Source organism: Petaurus breviceps, unplaced genomic scaffold, assembly GCF_028583685.1.
Source record: "Petaurus breviceps papuanus isolate PSGF00001 unplaced genomic scaffold, PetGlider_PUasm1.0 90842, whole genome shotgun sequence".
Lineage (NCBI taxonomy): Eukaryota > Metazoa > Chordata > Mammalia > Diprotodontia > Petauridae > Petaurus > Petaurus breviceps.
The window spans coordinates 8,848,173-8,866,928 of NW_027187358.1; the positions used below are offsets into that span (position 1 = coordinate 8,848,173).

Consider the following 18,756-nt stretch of genomic DNA (forward strand, 5'->3'; position numbering starts at 1 on the left):
GGGGAAGGGTGTCTTCTATCGTTTTTTGAGACCATGCTTGTTCTTTGCAATCTTGTAATATTGACTTTGGATTATTAACAGTTTTGTGGTTGTTATGTGTTACAATCATTGTGTATACTGTTTTTGTAGGGCTTTTCTTTTTCCAAAAGGTCTAATTCAGGTGCCATCACCTCTGTGGTATCTTGTTAGGAAGAAGTGATTCCTTCTTCCCCATATCTCACAGGCCATTTGCGTCTCTGGGTTTGACTCTTATGACTCAGATCTTTACTTATTTTATGGCCATGTATAAATCATTTGGCTCTCTCAGCCTTGATTTTCTCATCTATAAAATGGGGATAATACCTATACTACCTAGCTCTCTAAGTACTTTACAAAAAGTTTAAAATGGGGGCAGGTAGGTGTCCAAGTGAATAGAAAGCCGGCCCTCGAGTCATAAGGACCTGAGTTCAAATTCGGCCTCAGACACTTAACACTTATTAGCTGTGTGACCTTGGACAAGTCACTTAACCCTAATTGCCCTGCCTTTTCCCCTCCAAAAAGAAAAAAAAACAGTTTAAAATGGGTACAAATATAATAATAATTTTATTAGCAGAGATGGCAAAATCCAGTTAAACATCTTGATTAATCAGATTCTGGTCAGTAGAAGTTTCATTTGTTTTTGTTTTGCCTCCCACAATTTCCATGCCCAGAAAAATCCAACAAAAACGTGATAATGATAATGAGAGCAACAGCAACATGAATTTCCATGATTTGTTTATATGTTTTTTCTCCCTGCTGGATTTTATATGTATGTTCCTTGAGGGTAGATGTCGTCTTTATATCACCAGTGCTTTGCTTGTGTCTTCAGCATTGTAGGTAATTGAGAATAATTTGTTAAAGTGAATGTAGCCTGGAGCATGACCTCAGCATGCACTCCCTGAACATTCCACTCTCATTGTGTAGGAAACAGAGCAAGAAGTGGGTAATCTGGGAGTGAATGTTTGATTGATGTTTCATCTCAGCCCTCTCCTTAGGATTTGTCTTTCTCCCTAAAATTATTTGATTGACTGGAGTTGAGTCCACAGGTGCTTAGGGCTTAGAGCTGGGATCAATAATCTAGCCCCCAAACTTCATTAAAGATGAGAGTAACAAACCTAAAGCTATTTGTCTGAGGAGGGGAGAGCTGGAATTCGAAGCCAGGTCTTCTCACTTCAAATCTAGTGCATTTTCAATTAGATCCGTTTACTGATCTCAGTATTTTTGTTATTGATGCTTTCTTTGTATGGTCCTGCCTTCTTCCCTTCCTTCCTTCCTTCCTTTCTTCCTTCCTTCCTTCCTTCCTTCCTTCCTTCCTTCCTTCCTTCCTTCCCCTTTCTTTTCTTTCCTCCCTTCCTTCCTTTTCCTTTTTTTGTTTTTTAAATGGTAATGGTATAGTAAGGAAGACGGCTAGAACTGGAAAGAGGTGACTCACACAGAGATTATCCCAAGTTCCTTGTCACTGAAGGTTTTCAGGTGGAGGCTGGATATTGTAGAGAGAGTTCCTGTTGGGTAATGGTTGGACTGAATGACCCCTGAGGTTCCTTCCAGCTCTGAAATTCTGTTATTTTGTCAATCAGTGCAGGGGGTTGAGAATCCAGCTAACCAAAGTTTCTGGTTGGCAGAAGTTTAATGTAGCTTTATTTTGCTTCACACAAACTATGCCTGGAAAAATCCAGATTCAGGAATTAGGGTTTCCCCTAACCCTGTTGAAGAGGAGAACTTGGGCTGGTTGCTTCCATGAGGGTTCCTGGGGGCATCTAGAGAAGGGTTTGGCTGGCACACTGGTCTGGCAGTTACCGTACACCATTCCTAGTGGTCCTTTCTGAATGGTAGCCTGGGTCTTGTGTTCTCTTAGGCCCCAAAGAGGTTGCTAATTTGGGTTCCCTTTAAATTGGAAAATGTCATTCTCTTAGAATTGACTTAATTGGGCCCGACAGATGGGAAAACACTGAAGTGTATCACATTTGACCTGATTTATGCATCAGGGGTATGTGTAAATACTCCAGGATAGGAAGAACAACAACAGGGGAAATGAAATTGGCAGGAAGAAGCAGAATGAATTGGTAACTGCGTCCTCATTGAGCCAGGCCCCATCCCCAGCACGCCATCTGCACCTTCCCAAGGTGGAGGAAGTTGGGCTGTACCAGATGCGTTCAGGTTCTTCACACCTGATTTGTTCATTTCCAAGTAATTCCCTAGACCCCAATCAGCTGCTGAAGGGGCACTTGGCCCTCTAGACAGACAGACTCAAAATCCCATAGAAGGGTTGGGGATGGCAGACCTCAGCAGCCAAGGCTGTGCTGAATTCTCCATCTTGTGCCTAGAATTTGTGAGTACCAGTCAATGGGAGCACAGTGTCATATTCTGAAGATGAAGGCTTCCAAGCCCCTAAGCTTACACTCTACTCAGAGGCACCTGCAGTAGACTAGCCTTTGGTGTCTTCAGTGAGCTCCCCTTTCCCCTTTCTCTTCCCTTTTTACTCTTTGTGGCCTGACCTCCTTGGGTGGCAGTCCCCAGGTTATGGACGGATCGCATTTCCCTCCCAGCTAACACAATCTGCTCTTAATCAACTGTCATAGAAACATACATTTTCAGAGTCAACCATGAATTCACTCTTCCCACATTGCATTCCCACTCTTTGGCCCTCATTATTTCTTACCTGGACCTTTGCAATAAACTACTGAAGGGTTGTCCTGGTCCTTTTTCTCAACCTTCGTTCCATCCTCTGTATCATCATCAAATTAATTTTCCTAGCTCAGTTCCTTGTTAATAGTGAACACTTAGGAAATGTTTATTAGTTGAAATCTTACCAATTTTTTAAGACCCAGATGAAATTCTGAGGCTTTTGGCTGATGTGCTGAGACCCCTAATGAACAGATTCCTACCCTCTTTCTCAGAATCTCTAGACCATCTATCTCCCTTATGGTTCATTGCATTCTGACTTCTAGAACCACTTCTCCTTCCCACCACTGTCCCCCATACTATAATCCCCTTGAGTCAGGGACTATATGCATTTTTTTCTCAATAAGTTTTAGATGTCTTCTGTTTTTTTCATTCTCTTATTTCTCCCCATATTCCTCCCCACTCTCCCACTACTCCAGACAGCCATCCATATGACAAATAGGAATACTAACTGATCAATACCTTGATAAATCAGAAAACGAGCAATATGTGAAACCCGTGCGCCGCCCGCCTCCAGGAAGGGCGGTCTTACTGCTCTTTACTTGAGTCATGCTTGATCCTTAATTTTGTTACATTCACTTTTGGGTTTTTGGTGGTTGGTTATTCTTTTAGGGACTGGGTCCTACTCATCATTACATTTTCCCCACCTCTGCTGTACCTGGTCTAATACCTTACAATAATAAATAACAACATCTGGCATTTGAGCCTTACACCAGCCCCCTGGCATACATGTTACCCCCAAACGATGGGAAACTTTGGCTCTTGAGTTTGTCACATTCATCCATGGTCATAAATTGGGAAAGAGTCTCAGGTATGATTTGAACCCAGGATCTTCCTGCTTACAAGTCCTGCTTCTTAAAGAGGTTAGAGTTAATGATCCATATGATCCCATCCCATCTCAAATCTATCATCCCAATAATAAGTATTCAATAATTATTTATTGAAAATAATTTCATCTGTTCCAACCCTGTTTATTTTCAAGATGGGGAAGCTGTATCCTAGAGAACTTAAGTGACTTGTCCAGGGTTATATGACTATTTTAGTGGCAGACCAGGATTAAATCCTGGGACTTTTGGCCCACTGGTCCTACATTTTCCCCCATTACTTTCAAATACTTTCTTGAAAGGATCTAATGCACGGATTTACATCAAAGTATTACCATTCCTCCTCTCAACACCTTAACCTAAAGGAAAGACTCTCTAATGCACTATGCTATATTAGAGGTGATGAAATATGGGTCAGTGAGAACCTTTGTAAAGACCTCAAGTCATTCACTTATCCAGGCAAAAAGTATTTATTAAATGACTCCAGTGCTAAGCACTCTGCTAATGCTGAGGATAGAGACACAAAACCAAAGTAATTCCTGCCTTCAAGGAGGACACAGTCTATTGGTGAGGAAGTCACATGGCACAGGGATTATTAGCATTTCCATCCCAAGGTCAATTTGGCTCTGCCTACACTTTAACAAGGGGGCTATCACCAGAGACATCTGGGCTGTGGCTACCGAGGCCTTTCAGGAGTCAAATCCGTGATAAGTTGCATCCTGAAACCAGATCACAATTCTGTTAGTGGATTTAGCTTCATTAATTCTGCTGCAATCTTTTAGGGTAAAGAGACATCCAGAAAAGGTCCCATTAGAGAGAAAAAGGGGAAGATTAAGTGATCAGCACACCTTTTAACTAGGAATTTGCCAAGTCCTCACACAGAGAGAAGACCCTGACAAGGTGGAGTGTTTTTGGGGTGAGAAGTGGGGAGAGAGAAGGAGAACCTTTAAGAATAAAATGATCAGCCACAAGTCTGAAGGACGTAGGTGGGGAGTTCTGTCAAGGGCCTGCGCCACAATGGCTTCTGACCCAACCACCATGGATCATTCTGCTGGCCAAAAACCCAAATAGGAATTTATTTCATTCTCCCTTAAAACAGTTCAAAGGTTGTTCATTGAAAATTAGGGAAAAGGCAGATAAGAAGGCAAGTAGCCCCTGACTCTGCCCTCTTCCTTCCTGGGCTTTTGCATTCAGGATGTGGCAAAGTGGACTGAGTGTATTAGGCTTAGGGTGCTTTGAGGCAAAGTACCTAGAGATATCAATCAATCAACCAGCAAATATTTTGAAATGGCCAGGCACTGTGCTGAACTCTGGGGATAAAGTAAGTCTAGAGAGAGTCCCTGTCTTCAAGGAGCTGCCAATCTAATAGAGGAGATAGCATGTATACAACTGCATATAGCCAAAGCTACATATAGGATAAATAGGAAGTAATAAGCAGGAAGACAAAGGCAATAGACTTAAGAGGGATTGGGTAGGGCTTCCCATTCAAAGGAGAGGAGGTATGACTGGAGAAGAGGTGGAAGCAGAGGAGGAAGGATGGGGGTAGGGGACCCTGGAAGGAGCATGTGTCATTTGAACAGCTGGTTGTTGATGAGATGGCTTAAAAACAAACAAAAACCCAATATCTGTAAGTTTGCCTCTTGTCAGCAAACGTAGTCGGTTCTTAATTTTTCTATTTACCCAAGCAGAAATGTAAAAAAGAAATCTTCCTTAAAATTGTCTGAGTAGCAGCATCACCTTACTCCCACCTTACTCTAGCCTGCCTCTTATCTCTAATTGGGAGGATTTTCATTGAGGGGATTTGGTGATATTAAAATCCATAGAGTAGAGTTTTCATAGAGGTAGAGCTGGAAGGGACCCATTTTATAGATGAGGTAGCTGATATTAAGTGGTCAGATTGGATTTGAACCCAGGGCCTCGGATTAGAATTCCCATGTGCTTTCCCACTGTCCCATACTATGTCTCCAGCCTATGCGTTCATGTCAGTCATTAAATCTCATTCATTATTGCACCAACCTGTTGACTTCCCACCCTGTTAGTCCCATGACAGAACTGAGAGACTTCCTCTTTCATTTCACTAGTGACAACATCTTAACGGTTCATGTCAATCTCATGTTTGTTGGTTCAAAAGGGATGCTCAAGAGTGTCTCAGAAGGACCAACCACAAAGGCCGGCTGACTCTCCAGGCAGCAGGAAATGTGCTCGGTCACCCACTAAGCTGCACATTTTCCCATGCTTTTTTTGCTCACTCTACAGACTTTACCTCAGGAGGAAAAAACAAACCAAAACATGCATAGTATTAGAAATAAGCAGTGTCTTCACTCCAAGACACTGATTTCCCACCAGTACAAATCTCCAGATCCTGGAAAACGCAGGATGGAGCTGATCCAAGACCACTCCCTCCCACCCCTGGTGTACATGAAGGGTATTCCACTCATCAAATACTTTGCCGAAGCTCTTGAGCCAATGAAGGATCTGCAGGTCTGGCATGATGATGTTCTCATCAGCACCTACCCCAAGTCTGGAACAACTTGGGTAAGTGAGATCCTAGACAGGATCTACCATTGGGGTGACCAGGAGAAATGCCAGGAGGTCCCAATCTTTCACCAAGTGCCATTTCTTGAATTCAGGGTCCCAGGAGTCCCCTCAGGCATGGAGGTTCTAAAGGAAACACCTGCACCTCGACTACTCAAGACCCACCTGCCTCTGTCACTGCTCCCTCAGGCTTTGCTGGATCGGAAAATCAAGATCATGGCAAGAAATGCCAAGGATGTAGCAGTCTCCTATTTCAATTTCTATAAGATGGCAAAGGTACACCCTGATCCTGGGACCTGGGAAGACTTCCTGGAGACTTTTATGACTGAGAAAGTATCTTACGGCTCCTGGTACCAGCACGTAAAAGAATGGTGGGAGCTGAGGAAAGCGGTACCCACTTGTCTACCTCTTCTATGAAGACATGAAGAAGGATCCCAAGAGGGAAATTCAGAAGATCACAGAATTTGTGGGATGGCCACTGCCAGAGGGTATCCTAGATCACATTGTCCAACAGACATCTCTCAAGAAGACGAAGGAGAACCCCATGACCAACTATAGCACCTCCCTGATGAAATCATGGACCACACCATCTCTCCCTTCATGAGGAAGGGTACTACTGGAAACTGGAAGAACACCTTCACTGTAGCCCAGAATGAGAGGTTTGATGCTGATTATGAAAAGAAGATGGCTGGCTCAGACCTTCACTTTTATACTGAGCTCTGAATGGCAACAGGAAGAGAGGGTCATCGACCCATACTTCTGCACTGGCCCCCAATTTTTCTAGTCTTCTAATAATCTTTTTCAGCATGTAAAATTAGCTCCCCTACAATTCTAGTAGGAAAAAAATCTAACTCACTCTTAGTGTTTAAAAAGAGTTTATTCTGTTTACCTATTGTAAACATTGTCTCAGTCTAAAAAAATAAAATGATTTACACCCTAAAAAAAAAAAGAAATAATCAGTATGTGAAAAGCTTGCCATCCTAAAAGAGCTACCCGTGTTTTCCCGATAAGACCTATCCCGAAAATAAGCCCTCCCCTTACTGTGTAAGATTCCTCTAAAATAGCCCCCCCCCTAAAAATAAGCCCTATTGAGATTGCTACTGTAGTGAAGGTGATCCCTTGAGCTACACACTACATTATGGTACCCTCTGTATGCACGATCCTCCCACCCCCCCCCCCCGGGTGAAACGCACGCCGTGCTCCGAGCTGCATCCAATAAGAGCTGCAGCAGTGAGCGTGTCATCCTGTTCTTCCCCAGTGATTTACTTGCTGGTACATTTTTTTGTTCACATTTACCTGTTTATTAAAATTGCTGTCAATGTTCATTAAAATAAGCCCTCCCCTGAAAATAAGCCCTCTGGTGTTTTTCTGTCCAAAAAAATTAATAAGACAGTGTCTTATTATCGGGAAACACGGTAGCAGCCCCAGCCTCATACCACTCCTCCTGAGGGGAGAAGTGGAGAGGGAGAAAGAAATGAAAAGAAGTTTTGTGAATTCTCTGTGTGAATTCTCAGAAAGGAGGATCTGAGTTCAAATACAGCTTCAGACCTTATTAACTGTGTGACCTTGAGTAAATCACTTAACCCAGCTTGTTATCAACACTCTCTAAATTTTTGTGCCTTTGGGAAAATTCCAGACCACCTGCCCCTAGTTTTGGCTTATTGTTTATCAACTCCCTAATTTGTAAGATTCTTGATGGAAAAGACTATGACTTCTTGTTTCTGTCCACTAAAGACCTAGAACAGCTGCTAGTGCTATTTCTCTTCCCCTCCCCTCAAGTTTTAGGCTTTAATACCTTAAAACAGCACTAAGACTTTTGGGACACACACATATTGTTTCTCCCTAAAGAATAAAAACTCCTCAGGGGTACAAAATATTTTTTTGAGTTTATATCTCTAACTCCTAGCCCAGTATTTGGCACGTAGTAGGTGCTTCATTAGTGCTCGATGGATGGCTGATTGACTGGGGACCCAGATATGTAATAAATTGAGCTGAATTAGTTCCAAGGACCACTAGTCCTAACGGAATGGAACCTGGTAATTATGCTTTAAGGCCCTTGGCCATTCTTCCTTCCATCTACTCCCATTCATAATCCAAAGAGCTTTTCTTGTTGTAAGTATTCATGATTGATTTGCATGGGTTTGTTCCTTGGTTCCTTCAGTATGAATCACGGCTGAAGATTTCCTTGGAATTGATAAAGTCACCATGTGGTAGCACATATGTATTGGCCCTCTCTCATGAAGATGACGTTATTGACCCCATCAGTGAGATGATGGCCTTTTCTGTGCTTTCCAAAGCCTAGCAAAAGTGTGAAGTTTGTGTTAATTCATCTGCATCCCTCACATTGTTGACTCACATTTATGAGACCACAGGCTGGAGTTAGCATGACAGTCTCAGTCTGTGGAACTGAATTTGTGTGAGAAACTAAGGGGCTTTCTCAGGATTGAAATTCAGGACTCTGAGCCACCTAGAAGAACACATTTAACACCATCTTGTACGGGACAACTAGGTGATGCAGTGGATATAGTGCCTGGTCTGGATTTAAGAACACCTGAGTTCAAATTTGGCTTCAGACACTTCCTTGCTATCTCAAGCTCTCCATCTAAGATTCCATTTTAGAAACCTACAGATGCCCTTATCTAGAAATAATGGCCCTGATGTGAGGTGGTAGGGTGTGGTAGAGTGATAGGTCTGCAGTCAAATGATCAGGGCCCAATCTTGATTTTGCCCCTTTCTACCTGTGGGACCTTGGGCAGATTACTTAACCTTTTTGTGCCTCAGTTTCCCCACCTGTAAAGTATGGAGTTGAGCCAGATGATCCCTAAAGCCCCTTCCACCCTAAATCTGTGATCTTATTTGAGCTTATACAGTAGATATTCCGCTCATTCCCTATTTCTTAGAGAATTCATTTAGAATAAATAAATAAAGCATGTTCTTATTCACACCAGTGATTTGCATATAGTTTCCACACTTATCTGTTCACGGTCTAAAGATGTCCCAGTTAGTCACATTTCCTTAGATGGTAACCTGTGTTTCAGTTCACATTATGGAAATTGTCTACATATATTTTTAAACTTTTTTTTTTGAGCAATGGGGAGAATGACAGTTACTAAATTCTCACACATTAAACATAAAATATTTAAATGATTCCCAAATAACCTATTAAACTCCCTTTCACCACCATTGTTACAAACTATATATTTACTATATAATTTTTAGTCTTGTGAAAGGAGTTTGTAAATAATTATAAGCTGAATAGAGTCAGTCTTGCCCCTATGTGTACCAGATGAGATTAAAGGAATGATTACTGCCCCTCCCCACCCAACAATCTCTTCCTCATATTTCCTGGGAGGCTTTATTGTGCTCGCTGGCCTCAGCAATTATAGATTCAGCTGTATTAAGTTCCCTTTAAAATGTAAACATCCTTAATTGGGTGACTCGAGGAGGTGTTAGGTCTATTAGGCATTTATTCCTCAGGTTTGTAACAGAGTAGTTTCTCCCTAATAGGGTCATTGGACCCTAGCTCGAAAGCTAGAAGCTACCTCAAGAGGCCATCTCTTCCAACCCTTTCATCTTATAGATCAGTAGCTTTGTAGAAATGAAACTTTTAATGAAGTGATAGGATCATTTTACACTTGGGGTACAGTGTGGAAGGACAGTAGTGGGGGACATAGGCAGCCAGAGTGAAGAATTTGGGTTCTTGAGGACAGGCAAAGGTACCTTCACAACATCATCCAATGTAAAGGTTCTCCTCATAATGGCATATCTCAGTCTGTTTCCTCACCTGTATAATTAGGGAACAGACTAGGTAATACCTTCAACTATACCTTCCAGCATTTTACTCATTTCCTACTCTACTATTCATGTTTTATTCACACATAAGCTGGAATCTGCTTCTTTGTAGATAAGTAGGAACTGACCCAAGTTCAGAAAGCCATCTAAGGTCATTATAAATCCAATCCTGTCTGTCCACATTTGACATGAACTCCCAAATAATACATATGTGTAGCAAGCTACCCCTGACTTGAGGGATTATACAAAGCAGTGAAACCACTGACTAGTAAAATAGCTGGATAGCTATCCTCCTCCCATCCCCTAATTCTTCCTATTCACTTACTATTGAACTGCTCCAAGAATTGAATAAACATGAAATGAGCCTTCAAGGAAGCCAGTGAATTCTAAGAGGTAGAGGTGAGGAGGGATATTCTAGGGGTCCAGGAGATCCATCTATAAAGCTGGGAGGCAGGAGATGGGATGCATGCAGAAGAATTTGTGTTTATCTCAATTCTTATTGTAATGCCTTATATTTCTTCCAAAGGATAGTATCTGTGTAAATCCATGTGCTGTTACACAGAGTTTAAAAGGTAATGCTATTCTTTGACATGAAAAAAGAAAGAAAAAGTTACTGGTAGGTTGTACAATGGATAGAGTAATAGACCTGGAATTGAAGAGGTTACCCATAAAGAGGGTTAGGGTTGCTCTGAAGACCCCAAAATACCAACATGCTGGGTCCTGCTGAATGAATTTGACTCAAGTCTTCTCAGCCAAAGAAAAGTAAAGTTTATTAAAAGTTCGCTTGTATTAGACAAAGAGTTGTCTGTGTTAGGTCATTTTATGGAGCCCTCACACACATGGAGGGAAGATGGGGTCTTACATACAGAAAGTTGTGGGAGGAATCAAGGGATGGTCTAGAGGAGGAGTTGGGGAGGGTCTTCAGGAGAAGTCAGATGAGGTCAATGAGTGATTAAGGGTGGGAAGTTGCTGGAGGCTACCTGGAGCCTTACAGACAATGGTGCTGCTAGGCCAGTTCAAGGGTGTATTGATATTTTGATAGACTCTAGGGTGGGAAGTCTAGTAACAGAGGCTTGGGATCAGCCACAATGTAAGGCTTATGGCCTAATGCAAATGCCTCATCAAATGGGATGATTTAATCAGAGTTCAAGGGGGGGTTCCCAGAGCCTGTACCTCAAGGACTCAAGGAGGCTCCCAGAACCCATACCTCATCAGAATCTGTCAGGAAGACCTGAGTTCAGATCCTGATTTATTTACCAAAGGTGTGACCTTGGGCAAATCATTTAACATTGCTGTGCTTTAAGTTTTCTCATCTGCAAAATGCCAATAATAATAGTATCTACTGAGAGAAATTCTCTCTCCTATTAATAGCCAGTTATTAAAATTAGGGAAACCCAAGTTTTTTTGTTTGTTTTCCCCCAGTCCTGTTTCCTCATCCAGTCTCTTCAAGGGCAGGACTGTTGGAAGATAGGATCAACATTCTCCTCATTCTGGTTATTGCTACTCCACCCAACTAATTCAGGCTTGGGTGGGGGATATAGATTCTTTGTCTAGATTGCCCAAGGCTGGGAGTGGTCAGGGCATAGGAATAGTCTCTCTGTCCCAGAGTGACTTGATGTCACTCTCAGCCCTTCAATGGAGTGCAAAGGCCACCTCTCATTAGTTGTTAACCAATCAGAGTTGACTGCCATCCTCAGGAACATCCCTCTTCCAAGGGCATACAAGCTCTGAGGTCACCTCCAAGATTGTCTTGGCATTCAAGACCTCGTATTAATATGCTGGCATTACTAATAAAATGGTTAAAATACCCAGAAATTATGTCTCTTGAACTTTTTAAATACCACACTACCTTAAAGGATTATTATGAGGATCAAATAAGATAGCATATGTAAGGTGCTTTTCAAACATTAAAATACTAACTATTATTATAAACACTTGTTAGCAATTAGGACTCTTTTACAAGCACTGTTTGGTATGCTGACTCTGGGCTTTAAAATGTCTTTAGATGAACACTGATAGTGTGCCCTATCCCGTGCTAGACACGTCAAGAATTGGAGCAAAGAAGGCACTGGCCTCCTCTCTCTCTGTCTCTCTCCCGTTCCCTTTCCCTTTCCCTTTCCCCCCACCTCCACCCCCACCCCCACCCCCACCCTCTCCTTTAGTAACTCAGTTTTGGTAGAGACATAATGTATAAACATAAAACAACCAAATATAGGATACTGTATAACAAATCACTGAGAGGTGACTGGGAAATGTCTCTTGTCATTTAAAATGTTTTCATGACCTATTAAAGAGGGGAAGAGAGGTAAATGTGATGAGGTCAGGGATCTATAAAAATGTAGAGGTATATTAGGGGTGCTCAAGACCCCAAAATACCAACATGCTGGTTCTTGCTGAATGAATTTGACTCAAGTCTTCTTGCAGCCAAAGTAAATCAAAGTTTATTAAAAGTTCTCCATAAAGGGTAGACCTCGGTAACTGTGATGCATGCATTGGACAAATGGGCCAGAATAATCTGACACAGAATGAGTGTGAGCTAGATAATTCTCCAACTTCATGGAGGCAAAATGGATCTTATATACAGAAAGGTTGTGGGAGGAATCTAGGGGTGGTCTAGAGGAGGAATTTGGGGAGGGTCTTCAGGAAGAGTCAAATGAGGTCAGACTCCAGTGATGAGACTAATGGTGGGAGATATCTGGAGGCTACCTGGAGATGACAGACAATGGTGGGCTAAGTTAGTTTAAGGGTGTACAGATATTTTGGGAGGATCAAGGCTGGATAATGAAGGGCAAGGCTAGTAACTTGATATTTGGGCCCAGCTATAATGGAAGGCCTATGGCCTCAGGCAAATGCCTCATGTGGGAAGATTCAAGGAGAGCTCAAGGGGGTTCCCAGAGCCTGTACCTCATCAAATGGAAAGATGGATTTACCATTTGTATGTAGTCAGCAGCACCCCCTCCTGATCCTGGTGTAGGGTAAGAAGTCATGTAATGCTTTTCCAACTGATGAATTCAAAGGGAAAATTGTGTGTGTGTGTGTGTGTGTGTGTGTGTGTGTGTGTGTGTGTGTGTGGTGGTGGTGGTGTGGTTCATTCATTTATTTCACTTTTGCCTGAGTGACCCCATTTGGGGTTTTCCTGGCAAAGATAATGGAGTGGTTCTCCATTTTCTTCCCCATTTTATTTTACAGATGGGGAAACTGAAGCAAGCAGGATTCAGTGATTTGCCCAGGCTCACACAGCTAGTAATTAATCTGAGACTGGATTTGTATAAAATACAGAAGTTTGGAGAAAAATATCTCGCACTCTTGTTATATCACTGATTTATTGGGCTTGAAAAAAGCATCCATAAAAGGGGCAATGTGTGGTTTCATCCTCATTATAAATTCAAGAGAAGTTTTACCTATAAATGTCCAAGTCAGTTCATTCCAACCCAGTTCAGCTCCACAAACATTCACGTTACTGCTCTGTAGAAGGCACAATACAAAGGGGAGATTGCCCTTGAAGAGCTCATGGTCTAAGCGGGTCCACTGAAGGTTGCAGCAGATGCCAATGCAAGGCTAACTGTAGTCTCTAGCCTTTGAAAAATATAACCATGGGCCTGGGGCTGGGGCTGCTCTATTGTGGGGCTCTTAGAGGTGCTGCCTGTGTTGTACATAGTGGGCCCTGCAGGGGGTGATGAGAAACCTGTCAGCACTGCCCTGACCTAGTGATTCAGCCAGACCCAAGGGGCTGTTAGTTACTCAATCTGAGTTTGTCAGGCTCACAGAACTGAGAAAACTCCTCAAAAGTACTTAACTGTCTTATCTTCCTTTATCAGACTCTAAGCTTCCTGGAGGTAAGGATAATGTCTTATCTAAACTTTGTATATCTTGTCTAACTTGTATATCCCTCTCTTGGAGCTTGGCCTGGAGAAGGAGCTTAACAACTGTGGAGTAAATGAATATTTGCTAACCAGAGAAGCTATTACTTTGGACTTCCTGGGTTTCCCTATCTCCTTATGGATGATTTCATCATTTGAGTGGTAAAACCACTTTTTCCCCTCCCTTCCTAGTGATCCTTTAAATTCACAAGTGTGGCACCGGAGAAAAAAAAATTAGGAAACTCTGATATAGACAGTTGATGAGTCTTCAGAATTGGGGATGGGTCCCTGGAATGCAGATTGTCTTTGGGGAACCCCAGGGAAGATGGTGGTGGAGGACATGAGGGTGGGAGATGAAGTGAGAGTGCCTTTATATACAGGTTAAAAATCCCCAAACTTTAAAAAGTTTTTATTTGTGAGCACCCCTTAGCTTATTTCAGTTAATAAATACTTGAATATTTTGGTGGGCCTAGAAGAAAGTTTGCTTGGTGAAATGATGCTAGAGATTTAGATGGTTGGTTAAGGGGAAGCTTTTTCTTTGATTTATCCCATCTACTGTCTTGTCTTTTCCTTTTCCCATGAATATTTGGGAGTTGCTTATAACACAAGATCTATAGCAAGCCAGATAAAGCACTTTTTCAATTATTTCTGTGTTCTAGAGACTGTGCTGAGCCCTAGGGATACAAATATAAAGGAGCAAAACATTCTCTGCTCTCAAGGAGCCTACATTCTAGAGGAGGAAGACGGCATGTAAAGGGGAGCTGGAAAAGAAATTGGGAGAGGGGCCATGCTTATATTGGGCATGCTCTGGGAGTGGCTGGATAGTTTTGTGGCTCACCAGATAAGGTGATCTGTGGAGGGAGGAAGGTTGGGGAAATGGAAGGGAGAGCATAGGCAGCATGGAGATCTCCAAGATGTGGTGTGGAGGCATGGTTCCAGGTAAGATAAGGTAGACTATCACCAACACAGGGAGGAGGAGGATGCCTGGGAAGAAACCATGGTTGGGCGGCAGGGCCACAGTATGTAAGATGGAAATGATGCCCAAAATACAGACCACACAGTGAAGAGATGGTGGGCAAGTCATGTAGTCTGTGAAAGAGCTGGCTCTAGTGGGTTAGTCTCTGGTATTCACTTCTAAATTTAGTTGTCACTATAATCAGAGTTACTTATAGGCTAGGGATTCGGAAAAAATTATAATAAATCATCTCAACTCTCTTTCCTAAGGGAATCAGAATCTAATTTTTTCATTAGGTTTTTGGGAATTAAATTAGAAGGGACTTTAGAAGCCATATTATCCAAGCCCCTCATTTTACAGTTGAAACTGAGAACCATCGAGGTGAAATAACTTATTCAAAGTCACACAAGGAGACCTCCAATGTCACAGAGCCAAGCTGGCTCCAGATTCAGTCCTCTGCCCACAATGGCCTGTTCTGATGGCATCCCCTGAATAGGATTTGTGATGAGATCGCTTTAGGCATGAAACTGCATAGCATTATATCATCCACACTTTTCATCTCTGTGACTCTTGTCCAAATATTTCCACTAGAAAAATATCATTAAATAGCTTGTCCTAGGTTGGGCTACTATTTTGGTTTCCTCAGTTAGACCTTCATTTAGCTGAACAGGGCAGTATAGAGTTTTTATTTGAAACCATTTGCCCAGATGGGCTGCAATGTGTATTGGGCTAACTTTTTTTCAGCTTGCTTAATTCTCTCTCTCTCTCTCTCTCTCTCTCTCTCTCTCTCTCTCTCTCTCTCCTCTTCCTCCTCCTCTTCCTTCTTTTCCTTTTTTCTCTTTTCATCTTCCTCCTCCTTCTCTCTCTTTCTCCTCCTTTCTCTTTTCTTCTTCCTTCATTTTCTTTTTCTCTCTCTAACAGAAATGGATGGTCAATTCCAACCTCCATTCTGGCCTGGCCACTTTCATCTCCTCAGTCTCATTGATAGGACCATTCTTTGACTCAATCAATCAATCAATCAATCAATCAATATGTCCTCAGTCCTTGTTGTATATCTTATTTTGACATTGAGGGGGATGGAAGAGGTGATGCTTCCAGACCCTTCTTTCTCAAATCCACAGCTGCCAAATGGATACCCCAAAGTTTAGGTCTGACTCAGCCCAGTACTGAAAATTTTTCAGTGGTTCTATTTTGCCTGTATTTACAGAATCCTTTTCCTGGCATTTAAAGCCCCATAAAATCTTGCCCCTGTTTACTGTTCCATTCCAACTGGCCTGATAGCTATTCCCCATACTGGATATATCACCTCATATCTCTGTGCTTTTGTGTGCTTGGTCCCCCATATTTGAAATGTGGTCCACTTCATACTTCTATGGCATAAAATTTCTAAATTCCTTCAAAGCACAGCCTTGTTTTCTTTCCCTACCTGAGGAGTTTTCTGATCTCTCCAGTTTATTAGCCCTCCCTCCTTCTTGAGATTACTTTGTATATAAATACTTACTATATGTGTTGCATACCTACCATAGAACATCTTTACATTCCTCAATGCCTCACATAATCACACCTTGTAGATATAGGAGGGGCTTAATAAGTATTGGATGAGTTGAACTGAAAAAAAGGGACTACTTGGTCTTTGTCTTCCAGGACCTTATAGTTTAGCTGAGGCATCAAGATTAACGTACATGAAACCATTAGAGAACAGAGCAAGACAGCGATGTCGGGTACCTGGTACAGCCTAATTGCTATAGGTATTCAGAAAAGGGAGGGCAGGGATCAATGTGGGCTTGGGCATTCTGTCAGGGGAGACTTCTTAACCATTAGAGCCATACCACAATAGGACGGACTGTTGGGGGGAAATTAGTGTGTGTCCTTTCCCTGGAAGTCTCTGACCCAAAAAGCTAGATGACGATTTGTTGGGTATGTTAGAAAACCAAGACTTTTTAGGGTATGGGGCAGACTGCATAACTGCTGGGATTCCTTCCAGTTTGGAAATCCTCTGATTCCAGGATATAGAGAAGGTGCTCTGGAATTGGGGCTACGGCATCACCAGCCTCAAGGCCTGATCCCTGGATTCTTTAAACCACTAGCCCCAGCAGAAACTGAGCCTCAGCTTTGGAAAACAAGGGGAAAACTCTCTGTGAAGCATCAGGACCCCATTTGTGTGTTCCAGCTGTTCCTCATTCATGTCATGCTAATACCTACCTCTGTGTATGTTTTTTCCTCTTGGAATTCCATTCCCTTTTCCCTCAGTCTAGACAATTCCTGTCCATTCTTCCAGGCCTAGAATTGCTATGAAATTTCCCATATCCCCTTCAACCTACACTGACATGTCCATTATTTCCGTATAGTAGGGAAACTTAGCTCTTAAATATTCTCTTATTATCATATGTGTCTGTCATGTCTCCTCAACAAGAATGACATTTTCTTTGAGTGCAAGGTACATGTCTTATTCTTCTCTTGTATACTGTAAAGCCCTCAATGCAGACTTGGGCACGTAGGAAATCCTTGTTGAATTAAGATGTGGCCTTGGGAGAGGCAGTATGATACATGGAATGAGAGTAAGAATTATCTGGGTTTAAATCCTGCCTCTTACACTTATTAGCTATGGGACAAGGGGCAGGCATTTACTAACCTCTCAACACCTTAATTTCCCCACCTGTTAAATAGAATAATGCTATACAAAGTGTTTACCTTGCAGTGTTGTTGAGATTCAAATAGCATATCATATGCAAAGTGCTTTGCAAACAATATACATGGTTTGATTTAATTGATTTGATTTGAACAATAAAATCAAGGGCCATATTCGTGTCTGTTATTACAGTTGCCCTGAGCTTAAATAGTTGGTAATGTCAGATCATGTATAGAAAGCAGGCCATCCTCGTAAGCTCATTAATAAAGTCTCCATCCTTTTCTTAATTGCAGATTGATTTGGAACCAGAAGGAAGAGTGTATGTGATCATTGATCTCTCTGGGTCATCAGGTGAAGGTAAGAGATCTTGGCATTTTATTTTCTCTGATCCTGAATTGGTGTGTTCTGAAAGTACAGGTTTTTGTCCTCAATCTTGCTGTGACTTGGCACAGAGATATTTAATGCCACTGAGCTGATGTTTAAAGAAAAAAATAAAGGATGAATTTGAATGTTCAGGCCTGGATACCAGGAGGTAAAAGCCATCTGTCTACCTGTTAAATCTCTCAGAGAAGAGGGATTATTTTGATTTACTAATATACTTTACCAGGAAAAACTGACAGAAATAGGAGTTACTCTGGTGTTGGTTTATAAGGCAGGCTTGTATAAAATGACCATGTCTCAGTATTCACAACTCATGTTTTTTGGTGTTTGAAGTATATGGGTATTCAGAAGTGAAATGACTTAAGTCACCAATATCTATAACTATCTTTGTCTATCTATATCTAAATTTCTATAGGAACATTCCTTATGAGAGCAAACATACTGACCTAGTCTTATATGTGACCATAAGCATCTGAGTTTTAGTTTGTAGAGAAATCTCCCAGTTGTTCACAGATAATGGAGAAGAATGGTGATTTCCTTCTTCTAGGCTGCTTTGTTCTTCCTCTTTTCTGCTTTCCTGGGTCTCTTAGGTAATTTATTTGCTCTTTACTATCTGATGGTTTGTGTTGGGAGTGAGAATAAAATCAAGAAAACCGTGTGAAACAAAGCTAGGCACCTTTGCTCCAGCTCAGTGTGTCTGATGAAAGGTTCTTTGGAAAAGTAAATTGGGCTATAGCCCTATTTAGGGATAGGATTGTCTAAGCTATCTCACCTCTTCTCCCAGAAAGGCGTGGGAAAGAGCCATTGTTTGTGTTGTGACAAAGAAAAGGCTTGGTGTCAATGAGTTAATTTTAGTGGTTACAGAAATGGGGTTGGGCCTGAAATGGGAAAGTAACAGAGGACTCCACACCCTTCTTCAAAGTCAATTTTGATAGAGTGTGTGTGGCCAGACTGTGATAATTAATTTCATAGACTCAGACTACCACACCCATATGATTTCTACTCCTCTCCCATTTAGGGGGGAAAAAAGTGAGTGTGTGTGTGTGTGTGTGTGTGTGTGTGTGTGTGTGTGTGTGTGTG

The 18,756-nt window shown here is 41.9% G+C and overlaps 1 protein-coding gene and 1 pseudogene across 1 annotated transcript in view; both read left to right on the plus strand.

The window, feature by feature from the left end:
* The window catches only part of PRKCE (protein kinase C epsilon), a 657,089-nt gene that overhangs the window by 207,841 nt on the left and 430,492 nt on the right, over window positions 1–18,756 (plus strand). The window contains exon 2 of the mRNA XM_069071624.1: window positions 17,589–17,652. Coding sequence (XP_068927725.1) covers window positions 17,589–17,652 — 64 coding nt within the window. The remainder of the gene's footprint in view (window positions 1–17,588; window positions 17,653–18,756) is intronic.
* LOC138148926 (sulfotransferase 1A1 pseudogene) lies at window positions 4,011–7,009 on the plus strand (annotated as a pseudogene).